General features: G+C 36.9%; 1 protein-coding gene across 1 annotated transcript in view; it reads right to left on the bottom strand.

The window, feature by feature from the left end:
- The window catches only part of gabra3 (gamma-aminobutyric acid type A receptor subunit alpha3), a gene marked incomplete at its 3' end in the record, with an annotated part of 406,040 nt that overhangs the window by 269,113 nt on the left and 120,590 nt on the right, over positions 1-16,337 (bottom strand). The window contains exons 4-5 of the mRNA XM_079584913.1: positions 13,954-14,075; positions 11,458-11,525 (exon numbers count right to left, since the gene is read on the bottom strand). Coding sequence (XP_079441039.1) covers positions 11,458-11,525; positions 13,954-14,075 — 190 coding nt within the window. The remainder of the gene's footprint in view (positions 1-11,457; positions 11,526-13,953; positions 14,076-16,337) is intronic.

The raw sequence follows: 16,337 nt of genomic DNA, 5'->3' as shown, positions 1-16,337 counted from the left end.
GAGTCAAAAGAGCCGAATGCCCATCACTACTATGCGTGCTTTCGAACACCCGCCCAACTCTACCTCTGATTGGCTTACAATGAAATTTGACACTACCTCAGCCAATCGTCAGCATTTATGCGCTTGTCTCGTGCTCTGCCCACTAAACCAAGGAAAAAAAGTATTTGCCTCTCGCTCAGAGATCTAGTTCGTCTGATGAAAAAAAAAACAGCTTCATCAGTTATAGTAACGCGCCGCATTTTTTGGCAGTAACGGTAACGGCGTTATTAAGATGAGAAGAGTAATCAATTAGATTACTCGTTACTGGAAAAAGTAATGCCGTTAGTAACGGCGTTATTTATAACGGCGTTATTCCCATCACTGCTCTTCAGAGACATCGAAAGCCAACTAGTGTGTGCATCCACTTCCGTATTTATACCCGCGCCACGGGGGCGGAGTGTGTGATGAAAATCACGAAGATGATTGGCTCACTGGCGTGATCCCTATCAGTCCTACCTATAACATTCTAAGACCACATTGTTTGGTAAAAGCAGTGATAACCCTGATCCGAAGCAGGGTTTCAAAATCCTGGGTAAAAAGCAGTTCCTGCTTTGCGTTTAGAGTGACGATAACTCAGGGTTAAGTGCAGTGTGAAAAGCCCTATACATTGTAGTGTAGCCAAAGTGGTAGCCTGCAATTGTTATCTTAAAGGGTACCTATTATGGAATTTTGAAATTTACCTTTCATGTAGTGTGTAACATAGATCTAAGTGAACAAAAACATCCTGCAAAGTTTGAAATATGAAAGTGCACCGTATATAAAGTTATTGTCTTTCAAAAGTAAGAGTCGACTCAGAGTCATTTTTATGCCGAAGCCGAAGCTTTTTCTCTGACTAGATGACGTCAACTTGTCAAGTTATTTGAATACGTATCACTTATTGCGCTCCAAGGCCAGGGAAAGCTTGAAAATATCATGGCGACGAGACGCTGTGTTCTGAAGTGCAACTCAAAAGCCAACTTTTTTCATCTGCCCAAGGAGGAGCATTTGAAGACTAAGTGGCTACAATTCATATATACAGCTATACCACAGAAGTATAGTCCGAGCATTGTGCTTTGTTCGCACCATTTTGAAGACGATTGCTTTACCAACTTAAATGCAATCAAACTTGGATTCGCCAAGATATACACTGATATTGAAGGAAGGTTCAGTTCCAAGTGTTTTTGCATCAGCTTCCTCCTCCGTATAACAACCTGTAAGTGTTATTAATAATTGTTGCTTTTATGTAGCATGCTTAATAATTATTTTGTTTGTTGTGTAAGCACCGTTTAGCTTCTAGGTCTTCAATGGCAATTGTATTGAGATATGTGAAGTGTTTGTCGTTGTTTTCGGAGTTGTCTAAAGAATAGAGTAATACCTCGTAGTAACGTAACTGCATTTTTTTGTGTGTAAAAACGTTATGTTTATGCATCGGGCTAATGCAAACAAAGACTGATTGTGCTTTTACAATATGAACTCTGGGCTATGCTCGCTAACATAACATTAAATTATTTTTCGTTTTTTACTACAAACTATAAAGCAGTGGACTATAATCATTATTATAACACAATTTAATTGATAAAAGCATCATTGTACTCAGTGTTAAAAATAAGTATTATCTCTGTAAACACTGCTGGGTCATCTGACCAATCAACGCAGATTAGCGTCGCGCAAAGGAGGGGTTTAGAAAAGTGAGTCGTTGAACGAATCATTTGGGAGTCGGTGAGCAAATCAGGTAAAAATAAATGCATATTACACGACAACAAAAGTGTTTTTTGTCATTGCATGCATGTAAAACTGTTGTTGGGGACTCCCACAACAACATTAGGAACATTTTAAATGTCATAATAGGTGCCCTTTAAACAGTACTGCTAATTCAGTAATGCTAAATGACATTTTTAATTTAAAATAGATTAATTTAGATGTTACCACATGAAGCATTGACTATTATTTATAGTGCACTACTGTATAAACGGTAACTAATCTGATTTCAATGAGCAAACATTACCATCCAATAGCAGTTGGTATATATGAAGTCTTGCAATATAGCCTTACAGCACTAACATGTACATGTGTTCAGAATTTTCCCTCTTTTGTGTACAAGAAATACAATATTTAAATACAATTATTATTGTTAAGAAGAAGTAGTAGTAGTAGTACAAGTAATATTACAATACTTCAAGAAAAATATATTAAATTAAACAAAATATACATAGTGATGAAAAATAACCCCAGCAGGAATCGGTAAATGTGTCATGCATCCACAAAGACAGGTGTCAGTATAAAGTCTAAGTCCTACACAAACAAAACCATACTGGGTGTTCCTTGAAGATAAAGAGATGAAAGTAAAAGTATGGTTAAAGTATGGTAAAATTATGTGACCCACTCTGGTACCAAATCCCTACAAAGTGATGTGAACAATGAGTCTGTGACAAATCTGGATAAGCATGAACAGGATCATAAGAGAGATTTGCTACAAAGCCTGACAACAGATAATGTTATCTGAAGCAAATCTGACATTTGCACAAGCTGTTGAAATAGCTCTTGGTATGCAAACTGGGGACCTGACTTGAACTAATACAAATTAAAATAAGGAACATGACAAAAAACAGCCTGAATATTAACATGACTTGGCTAGTAGATTATAGGTTGTAAGCAAATACTTTGTTACTATAGCTTGTTCTATCTACCATCTCATGTATAGATTCAGAAATGCGTTCTATACAGTGCTTCTTACATATGGGTTCTATTCAGCTCAATCTTGCAAAGAATTAAGAAGGATTTCTTTAAGGCTCTCAATGAAGTAAGTTACTGACAAAACCTTCAAGAAGGACAAAAGATGAACCCTAAAAAGGCTGAGACATTTAAAAAAATGCCGACTCAGGGTAAAAAAAAAAAAAGCCCCAATGTGATTTTGGTAATAAAGGAAATTTCAAAATAACTACATATAATGCATTAAGGGATGCTGACAATGCTAGTGTTTTTTAATATCAAATGAAAGAGCTTCCATGGAGATCTTCAGGTAATGAGGAAGTCCAGATATAAATGAAAAAACTAGACCTGACATTGTGGGATGACCTGGATGTACCAAAAATACTGCCACACATACAGTGCTTAGCATAAGTGAACACACCCATGCTAAAGTTGATTAAAAAGAGGAATAAATTGGCATGGGGTACTTTCCATAAGATCATCTCTCAATGCAAATCAAACCAGCTATTAGGCTAACTGAAATAAAACCATGCCAATCTCTAGGTATGGTGAAGGGTATGTGATGATGTGGGGCAATTTGAAATCCAAAGGCCAATTTCCATCAGGATGCATAGTATCCTGGATCCATGAAATAACTGGCCTTTAAAAATAAAAATTGGCCTGCCTCTATGGGAATTTAACATAGGGGTGTCCTGACTTATGCACCCTGTATTTTAAGGAAGAACATTTATGTACGATACATTATTCATTCACAAAGAAAATAGGTGTCCCTAAAGGTTGGAGTTTTCCTCTTTTTTTTAATTAAGGCATTAGGATCAATTTCTAAAAGATGATTATTTTATTCCTCTTTTTAGTCAACTTTAGCATTGGTGTGTTCACTTATGCTAAGCACTGTATGAGGGGAGGAGAGATAGTGTGGGAATATGAAAAGATGGCAAGCAGAATAGCAGACTACAGGAACCACCCGTACAAAACTATTGCGTGCTCACGGCGGGTTACAATTTCCGGTTTGCGTTATAGTGTCATTATACTAAATGTGGGAGTAGGGGTGAGATGAGAGTGTGCATGGAGCATGCCTCCAGAGATTTGTCTTATTATAGGGAGATGAGAGGGTCTGTGTCTCTTACCATCGGAGAAAGTGTAGCTGCTTACTCGGATCACACAAGGCACCTCAGCAGCCTATTATAGCAGTGACGTGAGCGCACGCAGTTCAAAGTTTATGACAGTCAGTTTCTTGTGGAATATTAGCGCGTTGGTCTTGTGAATAAATGTTCTATATTTAGTGTTATATTGCTAGTAAAGGTACAATAGGACTGCATTGTTTGTGAACTGTGCTTTATTGTGGGGAAAAAAGCAATATATTAGCTGCAAAGCAGTCCTTGCAGGCTGTTTCCACAGCCAGTGATGGTTTGGGGTGCCATGTCATGTCATGTTGGTCCACTGTGTTTTCTGAGGTCCAAGGTCAACGCAGCCGTCTACCAGGAAGTTTTAGAGCACTTCATGCTTCCTGCTGACCAACTTTATGGAGATGCAGATTTAATTTTTCAACAGGACTTGGCACCTGCACACATGCCAAAGCTACCAGTACCTGGTTTAGGGACCATGGTATCCCTGTTCTTAATTGGCTAGCAAACTCGCCTGACCTTAACCCTGTAGTAAATCTATGGGGTATTGTGAAGAGGAAGATGTGATACGCCAATGCAGAAGAGCTGAAGGCCACTATCAGAGCAACCTGGGCTCTCATAACACCTGAGCAGTGGCACAGACTGACCGACTCCATGCCATGCCGCATTGCTGCAGTAATTCAGGCAAAAGGAGCCCCAACTAAGTATTGAGTGCTGTACGTGCTCATACTTTTCATAATCATACTTTTCAGTTGGCCAGCATTTCTAAAAATATATTTTTTTGTATTGGTCTTAAGTAATATTTGGGATTTTCATTAGTTGTCAGTTATAATCATCAAAATTAAAATAAATAAACATTTGAAATATATCAGACTGTGTGTAATAAATGCATATAATATACAAGTTTCACTTTTTGAATGGAATTACTGAATTAAATCAACTTTGTTATGATATTCTAATTATATGACCAGCACCTGTATATACAATATCACTCATTATTACTAATACTATAATGTCGCAAATGGATCTGTCGCGACATTCCCTTCTTTGCATTTTATCATAAAATAACCTTTTTATCATAGTAAAATCTACATAGCCTATATCATTCCCAACAAAAGTATTGTTTAGCGCAAAACATGTTGAAGATTAGTTGACAGGCAGTCCATTAATTAAATAAGCCATTTCCTCACAAAAACGGTTCAGTGAAGCATGATCTTCTCCATCTCCATTGACATCCATTAAAAAAAACAGACTCTGGTCTCCTTTCCTTTTTTTGGCTGAAGGTTGCAACTTGCAGGCTTGTCTTCTAGTGGCTTTTATGCATCCAACTGTATCCATACACTCTCATCTCATCCCTTTTCCCACATTTGTAGTAATGACACTTTAACGCAAACCGGAAATTGTAACGCATGAGCACGCAATAGTTTTCTCGTGCGCACGCGAACGTTTCTCGTGAGCATGCAACATTTTTATCGTGCGCACGCGAAAGTCTTTATATTTTTATTTTTGCAAAGGTCCCTTTAGGGGCTCCGTACATTTCAGTGAACACATCTGTAAATTGTGTCTTTTTATTTACTCATTTATTTTATTTACTGACAAGAACTTTTACACCCTAACTTTGAGAGAATCCATAGAATCAGATTGGAGCTTTCCATTTGAGTCAATATGGTGATTAATGAATGTATGATTCTCTGTATGAAGTCCCCACAGAATCTGGTCACAAAGCCTGTATTTTCCACCAATTTCTTTGAATCCTCTATTTTAAACTTGCACTGTTATTAGACTCCGCACTGATGTTCCCATATGCAAACCCAATAACTTGGAATCATGGGGGGTTGATGAGATGCCATATAGAGACAGCCGATCACTTAGGGATGGGTATTCTCAGCACAATGAAAATGAATCTTCTGATGGCAAAACAACTGCCAGAGATGAAAATGTACTCAATATCTGTATGCATGAAGGAATTTCACATTGCCAACAAATGTGGTCTATGGTACCAACATGAACTGTACCCTAAATACAATGCAATACATCATTAACATTTACTTCAAATTTCCACATCTAGCCCCATAGACATTTTAGTTGTCTCCCTGTCAATATGAAAAATTCTATACTGACCTTTCTGAAGATGAGGCTGTCTCTACTTCCAGTGTAAATGTCCTAAAAGGACGACACCTCTGCAGATGCCTATGACGAAACCCTAAACCAAGATGGTGGCCAAATCCAATATGGCCGCTGCCCGAAAAGGGTTCCGGCTAATTTTGAACCACATGAGTTAGAAATACAAACTTGATGTCTTTTCCAGCTTAATTGATCATGGGAAACACATAGAAATGTTAATATTTATTACCCGGTGCATCTGCACGCCTTATTCCTCCAGTTCCAATATGGCCACGGTCCAAAAAAGCAGTTTTGGCTGTAGTATGGGACCTTACATCCCATTGTTTGCGCAAATTCATCTACAAGCACCAAATTTTGCACAGAAGTAGCTGAGGGCATACTGAAATTATTTAGCCAGGGCGCCCGTACCAATGGTACCTGAGACCAAGATAGCGGCCAAATCCAATATGGCCACCGCCTGAAAGGGATTCGGCTATAGCTTTTGAGCCAGATGAGATACAAATACAAACTTGATGTCTATTTTACCTTTTTTGACCATGGGTACCCGGATTACTTACATTTATGATTGGGTATATCAAGAGCCCCCAAATTCCCTAAATTCAATATGGCCGCTGTCCGAAAAAGGGTTTTTGATACAAATTTTGAACCAAATGCGCTACAAATGAGGATATGGTGTCTATTTTATGTTTAATGACCACAGGAAGTCCAGTGGCATATTTATATTTATGCTTGTGTAAGTCTGGAACCTGTATTCTTTTCAAGACTGTGGCTGAAAATGCTTTTTTTTACCACAACTTTGAAGGTTATTCTCAATGTTGATTTATTTCCTTATAAAAGTGTAATGCTTTCAGTGAATAGATTTCAAAGTGTAATCATATAAGAAAATCATTATTGCAAGGCAATATTTATATTATGTCAAATTGTTAAAAGAATAATACAGTAAATTTGTCCAAAACTCTTAAAGGTTTGCTTAGCATAACAAAAAACAGAAATAACATAAAAAAACAACAGTGAATTTCACGTGAATTCTCATTCTCATGGTCTCTCTCACATGAATTATCATTATCACTCACAATCACCGGATCACTCATCGCCACCACCACCCTCACATGCACATAAGTGCAACGAACTCTGGCTTTACAGCACTTGCAGTGCCCTCTACATGCTGTCTTGCAGCCACAGTGGGAGAGAATGGTGCAGGCTTTACTGGCGTTTACAGGCTTTACATTGCAGGAACGTTTATGTAGGTCTTGCAGGAAAATAGTTGGAGGGAGGTAATAAAAAACATTCTGCTTGTGGATGTCTCCTATCAATTGAAATGGTGAAAATAAATAAATGTGATAAAAGGCAATCTTCATATATTTTATGAAACTAGTGCAATGCCCATTCAAATTATGCTAATTTACACTTTCCTGTTGCCTGCTAGTGCTAACCCATGTAACATTTTACATAATCAGAACTCATCAACCAAAGCATTGTTACTGATAGCTAGCTAGAAAGTAGCCAGACAGCTAGCTAACGTTAGCTTGTTGTGACAGCTTGCTGGCTTGTTGTGTGGGACATAAAGCAGGATATTTTTTCTATTTTGCAATTGTAGTCATATAGACCCTTTTACTGTTTGTACACAATGATGACGTAGCAACGTATGCGCGCGCATATTGGCAACGGAAGTATGGCGTGAATCAGCAGTGTCAAGCATAGACAGTATATAAACAAGTGGGTGCTGCAGACACGAGCATTTTTTATTATGTCTTTCGCTCCAATCAACACATTTAATCGCCTGCAGCCACAGGCGCTGCCGGTTCTACTGAAATGGCCGTGATCCCTGTCGGAATCTTATAAAACTTAAAGGTAGTGTAGGTCAGAATTGTCTAAAAAAACTTTTATTCAAATTAGTTTAAACTGTCTTTATATACCAATACATAATTAAAATGCAAGTACTCTGAAATAGAGAGTATAAAAAACTGAGTGACTCTAGTGTATTTAATCTTCAATAAACACAGCTCATTAATTCCATTCACTCCCACCTAAAAACGGGTGCGCGACTGCGCGCACGTGGGCAGAGCCAGTAATAGCGGCGGTAGTCATGGCGACGGAGAGTGACAGTCGCGCAAGCCAATCACTTGTTTAAATGAATTGGTTTTGAAAAGTATTTATAGCCCTGCTTGTCTCTAGTTTGTTTGTCAGTCATTGAATGCATGTACACTTGGATTATCTCATGTTTCCTCCTGTGTCATTGTTTGTGCCAGCTACCTTGTGGATTATTTTAATAAATCTTACTGCATGTGGATCCACTTCCTTAGCCTGTTTCTTCACCTGCCTGTATGCCCTGTTGTTACAGTTCTAAAGTTACGTTTGAGAATTAGTAACGGAGGCTTGGGCTCAACTGTTAACCCTCTGGGGTCTGGTGGTGTTTTTGGGCCCTGAGAGGTTTTGACATGCCTTAACATGTGCTTTATTCAGGTTCCTAAAAACATAATAGCTCAAGTCTCATTACACTGTATGCAGCACAAACAGGGCTACAATAATATGTGAGCAGCATGCGTGTACAGAATAACACATATGTATGAGAACAAAATATGTATGAGAAAATAATGTTTATGCAAAATGATGTTAAAACCATCCAGAGGGTTGTTCCATAAAACAAGATTACAATACAAGGCAGGCTTATTTTGGTTAGTCAGACTTATTGTCGGTTGATTTGGTTTCATAAAGCAAACTTAAAATAGTTCAAACGCAGTTACTCTGGCAACTTATGCTGGGAAACTAGCCTAGTCCAGGGCAGGCTAACTGTCAGGCTAAGCCTCAGTTGTTCCACAGATCCTCTAACACTGACCAATAGAAACACAATGATATTACCACGGACACTCTCTCATACCATTATTGGACTTTGTTAACCAGTATCAGTCCAAAAATAAATATACAGTAAAGAAAATCAACTTAAATAAGGCTACAATTTTAAATGAGACAATATAGACCTACAAACATTTTAATTGTATATGAAATGTTTATGCTAACGTTGATATATATATATATATATATATATATATATATATATATATATATATATATAGATATAGATAGTGACACCTATCCCTTAGACTTTTTTTCAAGTGTTACATGAACTAAGGGACCAATCAAACTAATTTTACCCATGATGTATTAAATAAAAGTTATACAGAACATACAAATGCAGGAATAGCAGCAATAACTGATGGTCAAACAGTTAAAACCAGAGGAATAAAAAAGAAGTGCACAGACACACTGTACGATCTTTGGTTTGCAATCACTTTGAACTAGGGCTGTAACGATTCCTCGATTAAAGCCGAGTACTCAATAAAAAAAAAATCCTCGATTGCAATATACCCGTGTCGAGTAACCGGCAAAATACCGGAAGTGGCGCATACAGACGTGAATCCATGAGCCGCATTATTACACCGTTTTCTAAGGCTACGAGATCTACTTAAAATAATTTACAATCATAATATAACATAGTGCTATCATGAAATCACAAAGGCTGTGATATGTGCAAAAAATATCACAAAAAATATATGCGCTGTTTTTTTTCCCACAGAGAAGCACAATGCTTTAATTATTTACATGCGTGCAGATTGTGTTAAAAGTACCTCAGCTCCGTTCACAGTAAACGCTGCTCCACACATACTCAGTCTCTGCATGTGCTGTTTGTTTAGGTTTCCAATAATGTACATTTGGGAACACAAAACCTCTGACGCGTGTTTCTGTCATCATTTATATGCGTGTCAGCGTCTCGGGTTTCTCAAACTCCATCTCTGCTTGCTGTAAGTTTGTGTGGCTTATATAACGTTCATCTGCACGCAGTGTGCACCATTTCACAAGATTTGTAACAACTAATTTGTAAATCTACGCCGCCAACACAGGAGAATACAAAAAATATCTTTATGAAAAGTATGCGAATTGTTGTTTATCGCGATTTCAAAATAAATGTTTAAGACTTGCACAGAGTTTGCATCTCTATCATACAGAAGAGACAAAATATTAAAGATTAAGTTGACATTTGAATTAAATTTTGTTTGGCCAATATTAAACAAGGATTTGATCATGTCTTTGTGTAACCAGGCCGTTGGCGCTCTCTGTGGGAATTTGTTTTCACGTAATGTACAAGTTATGTTTATATTAGTTTATAATTTATTTTACATGGTGTACTTTAATGTTGTTGTTAAATAAAATCCATATGATTACTTTGATACTGTATTTGAAAAAAAAAATTATTGCTTGTTATTATTCATTTAGGTAAGACTTTACAATTAACTAATTCACCAAATTGTAAAGTGTTACCTATTTGTATTTTAAGTAATTTTAAAGGCTGTTGTTCACTTGGATCTATTTACCACAATTTTTTTTATCCGATTACTTGATTAATCGATGGAATAATCAGTAGAATACTCAATTACTAAAACAATCGATTGCTACAGCCCAACTTTGAACCATATACTTTGGTTCTTTGGAAAAAAATAATTGAGAAAAACAGTACTTGAATGCCAAGAAGTTTCCACAGTAAACAACAAGAAGAGAGATTTGGCATCAAATGATTGAAGTATAACGTTGCTTAAAGCAAGCTTGTGGATCTTAGAGGCTTCTGGGTACTTCCCAGCCACATTTTTGGTTGGTAACATTACAATACATACTGTATATCATACGTGACATGATTTTGTATTCGCAAACATCTCAAAGTTTTTGTTGTGGACCATAGAAACTTGTCTATGTACTCTAACTTAGATTATATGATAAACTTTCCCATTGTCCTCGGTCCAACAGATATTGTGTAATTTAATAATAATTAAACTTTCAGAGCAGCAGTTCTACTTTTTGAAGTGGAGTGATTCCTAAGTCATATTTGTAAATGCACTATTTTTTACATACATTTTAACCTTAAAATTAACCTTGATGAGTATTGCTGTGTAATTTGAGTATTGTTTCATGCTCTGTATAATCTGACAGATTGTTATGTTGTCTTCTCACTATTAGAAAATGATGTCTCATACAAAATACAAAGTGCTGCTGCATGGCTGTGATGATTCATCTTGCATACCAGACCCAATTGTGTGTATGATTAAGACGCATACATTTCTCCATGCAGCCTCGCAACCAATTATCTTCTCTCTTAAATGAGCCCATAAAGGAACACAGCTTCACACATTCATGGGACAAAGGGGAAAAAAGGACGGTACTATGTCTTCCTCTGTGGCAAATTTGACAATCAAATCTTTCTGAATTCAATTAAACGACAATGAAAACATTTTAGGTTTCTCATATGGGATATGTGCTACCAATTACAGTTTATGTAACAATACCTGGTTGAAGTATAATACATTATATAAAAAGCAATAAATCTGAAGGACAGACAAATATTGACAGAAGTGAATATGAAACTTGAATTGGTCTTTGACAAACGAACCTAATTTTGACCCAGAAAAAAAAAAAAAATGGAAAGAACACATACCATATCGGTGTCTGATACTGGTCCGAAGCTTGTCACATAGATGTTTGTCCTCACTTCAGTCACACTTTCTGAAAGAGCAAGCGTAAGAGCAGAAATATCTACATTTAAAATATATTTAATGCATTTTGAAGCTATTATTGGTTACACTTTGCTTCAATAGTCCACTTTAGACATTCTACTAACTAAAAGTAACTTTGCAACAACATGTCAACTAACTTTCATTAGAGCATTAGTAGACTGTTAGGTTAGGGATAGTAGAATAAGTTGACATGTGCTTGCAAAGTTACTTATAGTCAGTAGAATGTCTGTTGGGGAAGAAAAAAAATAGTTGATCAGACAGTCTACTAATACTCTAATGACTGCCACTTGACATGTATCTATAAATGATCTATAAAATACAACAATTCACCACTAATGGCCAGTAATACATAATACATAATGCACAGGGGACCATCATTGTCAGACAGCTGTAAAATATGTATGACCTTGTGTATTTTTATCAGTAGATTTGTTGCATGCACATGCCTAAAAAAGGGTCTGGGTCATTATAGTCCACTAGGTGACTGTCCAAAGACCAAGCCGATTAGTAAGATTTATTTAGATATTTTTGTTTTGTTTTATTATTATACCATGACCAACAACAACAAAATAAAATAAATAAAAAATAAACGGTAATAAACAATTGTGAATCATCCAGTTAATGACACAGAATAACAGTCAAGTCATCTTCATTTATATAGCGCTTTTAACAATGTAGATTGTTTCAAAGCGGCTTTACAGTGATAAATGGATAATTTATGGTAACAGAGATTGTTTTGTCTTTATAGCGGTTCTTGAATAAATACATTTAGTTTTGATTGATTCACTTCTGTCGCAAGGATCATTAGTTATTAAATTAGGGGCCGCTAAGACGACAACGTTCTCTCTACACAGACTTTAAACGCGAACCTGTGAGAAACGCTGATGGCGCTCACGTGCGCATTAAGAATTAATTCTATAGTTATATCCCTTTGTGTGTAATGTAGCCATTTGTCCATGTAAATGATCTGCAAACTATTACAAAGCACAAAGTCATCACAAAAAGGAGTTAATCTCTCCAAAAGAAAACTCTTGCCTGAACCAGTCATTTGTAGTTCTGCCATCAGCGATCTTGGCCATTATTTGTGACTTAGCCATGTCACCATGTTATACATTTGCATAATGCCCACCTGGCTGCTTTGGCCTGCCGTCAAAGAACAATTTCGTAATGTTGAGGAGACGTTGATGTGTTTTCTGTTTTGTTTTGTTTTTAGCTGTAAGGGCAAAACACATGGAATTCCAATACTGGCATCATGGTTATCATAGATATTTTACTGTTCACAGCAGCTCATTAAGCCTCGGGAGCTGAAATACACGCTCTAAGAGGTTGACCAATCACAACAGACTAGACCAGCTGACCAATCACAGCAGACTGGGCTTTTCGGATAGGTGGGCTTTAAGGAGAACGGAACTAAAACGGAGTGTTTTCAGGGTAAAAATAGGTGCTGCAGCAATGTACAGTATGTGCAATTTTTGCGTCTTTGTTTTTTTACATAAACCATGTAAAATTATTCTGCAGACTTGTAAATGAGCATAATATGGGCACTTAAAAATGTGTTCTGTGTATAGTGCACTGTAGGTCTAAAGTCATCTGAAGCTAATTTGATGTGATGTGATGAGTCCTGTATTACACATCAGCATTTATGTAAAGCAGGGTGGAAATGAAAAGATTTGATCGAGCTTAAGAGAGGTGACTAGAAGGTGGCCAGGATGGTGGAGACAGCAGGACTCGGGCAGTTGAGTAATGGAAGCCATCCAGCTCCACAGCATCAGCCCACAGCTCTCGTGTGGCAATGTGACTTAGCCCATTTATCATAAACATACATCTTGATTTTTGACTGCTCACCACTGGGCTCACAATTTAGGCTCTGTACTTTCAGAGGTCACTAGGGATTCCCTCTGTGAGACCTCTGTGGAGAAGGAAAAATGTACACAGAGGGAGATGAACTAATGGACTTCGGTGGGACACTTCAGCAAATGCCATTGGGAAATAGACTAAAGTTTATTGATGCTCAGAGACCAGCATTTAACAGTAATGCACTGAATCCAAAATGATCAGGGGATCCGATCATCTTCTTCATTATGATTAAGTGAGCAATCTGTGGGTGCACCATCATAGCAGCAGTTAGGACTTCCTCTTTATTTTATTTCAGTTTTTTATTAAAGATTTTTTTTTTATAAGAGATGAATAACACAATACTCCTGGGGGTTCTTAAGCTTAGGATTTGTAAGTGATCTTGGGGGAGCATTGTGGAGAGCATCTGTTATAGATCTGAGAGGTGTGAGACTTGTGGCAAGAAGTGTCAAAATGAAAGCAAGACTGAGAAATATCCTACTCCATCCACAAGCTAACAGTAAGGCCAGTATGTGGACAATAGAGGCAATGAGGAAGGAAATGTGTACATGTATTCACCGTACCTCCTAGTCCAGGACGCAATCTGTTGTCATAACCATCCAGCAAGCGGTCCAAGATCCGGGTAAAGATGGTGATGTTGTCTTTGCTGTCATCAGGAATTGGTTCTCTGTGCCCGGTTACAACCCTGTGGAGAAGAAAAAAAAGAAAGAGATTCAGGTCTTGTAAAGGCCCCAATATACTCACGGCAAAAATATTTTTTGTTCTTTGTTTAGGGGTAAAAAGTTGTTAGAAATATGCAAACTGTAATACACAACAAAAATAACCGCTATGAGAAAACAACAGTTAAGAAAGGATTTGATCATAGCGATGTGGACGTGTTTGCATAAGCTCTGCAACTCGGCACTCCAGTCTAGTCACATTACGATTATTTATACCACTTATACAATATGTTGCTTTAAAGCAAACAGCTTTACAGCATTAAATATGAAAAACAGTGTCAATTAGAATAACACATTTATTTTCTGCAGGCAACTTTATTTTCTGCAGGCAAAACATAGTTTTTTTTTGTTTTTTTCCCACTGGTCAATTTTGAGATTTTGGGATAATTGTCTTCAATAACATGTCTTCTTTCAGACTTGTGGTGAAAAAAAAGTCTGAAATACACATTTAGGTCTTTATTTTACTACACTGTATCTGTTTGCGTCTGTAGATTTCTCATAAATTCAACAAAAGTTGCCGTTCTAAATCATATCGCTGCTCTGCGATCGCTGCGTCTACCCTGTCATCACATACACCGTTAGAAAGCTCACTACAATGCTGTCGGATCCAAAATATGGTCATTTCCTTTTTATCAGCAACCAATCGTGAAAGTACAATGGGGCATTTAACTCTAAAAGCGAAATCTCATTGGCTGATGTGAATCGTTCAGATGAATCACGTGACATGTGTTTTTGATTGTTTTTGACTGGGGTTCTGTTCAGTTGAAGGCCATAAATGCTGTTTTATAAGTCTTGATGTGCTTTAGGTGGTTTGTATTGTTGTTGCTAATGATTTGATAAGATAGTGTGTCTGTAAATAGTTGTTTCCACTAAATAAGTATGCTTTTTTTTTTTTTTTTACATTACAAATCTTTAAATGCCGTTTTCTCAAAATGAGTTTTTTGTCATTCTCCAGTGACACATCTCAGCTTATGTAGCACCTATGTACACCAAACTTTCCAATTATACACTTAGCAGTATTCTGAAGATATTTTCAGAGGGATTTGGTAATAAATCATTCCTGGCCTGATTTATGTGACATTTTAATAAAAAACAATATGGCAAAAATCGATTTTTAAGGCTATGGACAGTATATTTTGATTTCCTAGGTAATGAAATCCATATATCCTGAAATCCCTCTGAACATCTTCTTTCATCTTGTGTGTAATCAAAATGAAAAAAGAATTTTGCACCTGGCTTTATCATATGTTCAGATCTATTCAGGGCCGGAGTGGGGCCATTTTTCTGCCCGGGAGATTCAGGCCCACTTTTTCCATGGTGGAATTCCAAATTAGCATTTTTTTCCAAATTGGATAAATGAAGCAACAGTTCAGCTCATACTATTGTGTAGTTTGTATTAATACCATGGTTCAACAAATAATGTAAAGGTTAAATAATAATTCAAAGAAGAAGTTAACAAAAAATATTCCATTATTCCAGAAGAATAGGTTGATAAATTAACAAAAGCAAGAAAGAAAGAAAGATAGAAAGAAAGCATTTGAAATGTATCCCACTCTTCCACAAAGAGACATATTGAACTAATGTTTACAGTTCTGCTGCTCAGAAGCAACAACAAATAATTAAGAGGTCATTTTACTGCATACAGAGATCAAGCATGAGTTTTGTTATCAATATTATTTAAATTGCATAATATTTGCAAAGTCTATGAATCGCCATTACATGTATTAAATGATACAAAAAGGCTAATATTTTAATTAAATTTTATATTTTGCTTGTGAATAGGTTGACAAAGATACAACGTTATTAGCCGAATAATTACATTGCAGCGTTGCTATTGCTAATCATTACTAGGCCTATCTCTCTTTACCTGCTTGCCACTTGTGTTTGTCCTCTTGAAAATAAATCTGTAAGTGTCATGAATTTGCGTGGAAGCAAAGGCGGTAGTCGAATCTAAATGCAAGCAGTAGACTTTAATTACTCAGAACAGGATAAACTCAGAACAAGGAACAGGAACACTCACGGAACGTACAGTACATACAATCACTGACCAGGAACAAGAGAGAACACAGGGTTTAAATACACAGAGGGGAACAGGGAACGAGACACAGCTGGGGCAAATGACATCAACGAGAGGAACAAACTAACAAGGCAACACACCTGAAATAAAGGAACTAATAATTAAGCAGGCTAGGGATAATTGAATACAATAAGCACACACAGAATCAAGG

Source organism: Phoxinus phoxinus, assembly GCF_949152265.1.
Source record: "Phoxinus phoxinus genome assembly, chromosome: 17".
NCBI classification, from domain to species: Eukaryota; Metazoa; Chordata; class Actinopteri; order Cypriniformes; family Leuciscidae; genus Phoxinus; species Phoxinus phoxinus.
This window is presented reverse-complemented; position numbering and strand designations above follow the sequence as displayed.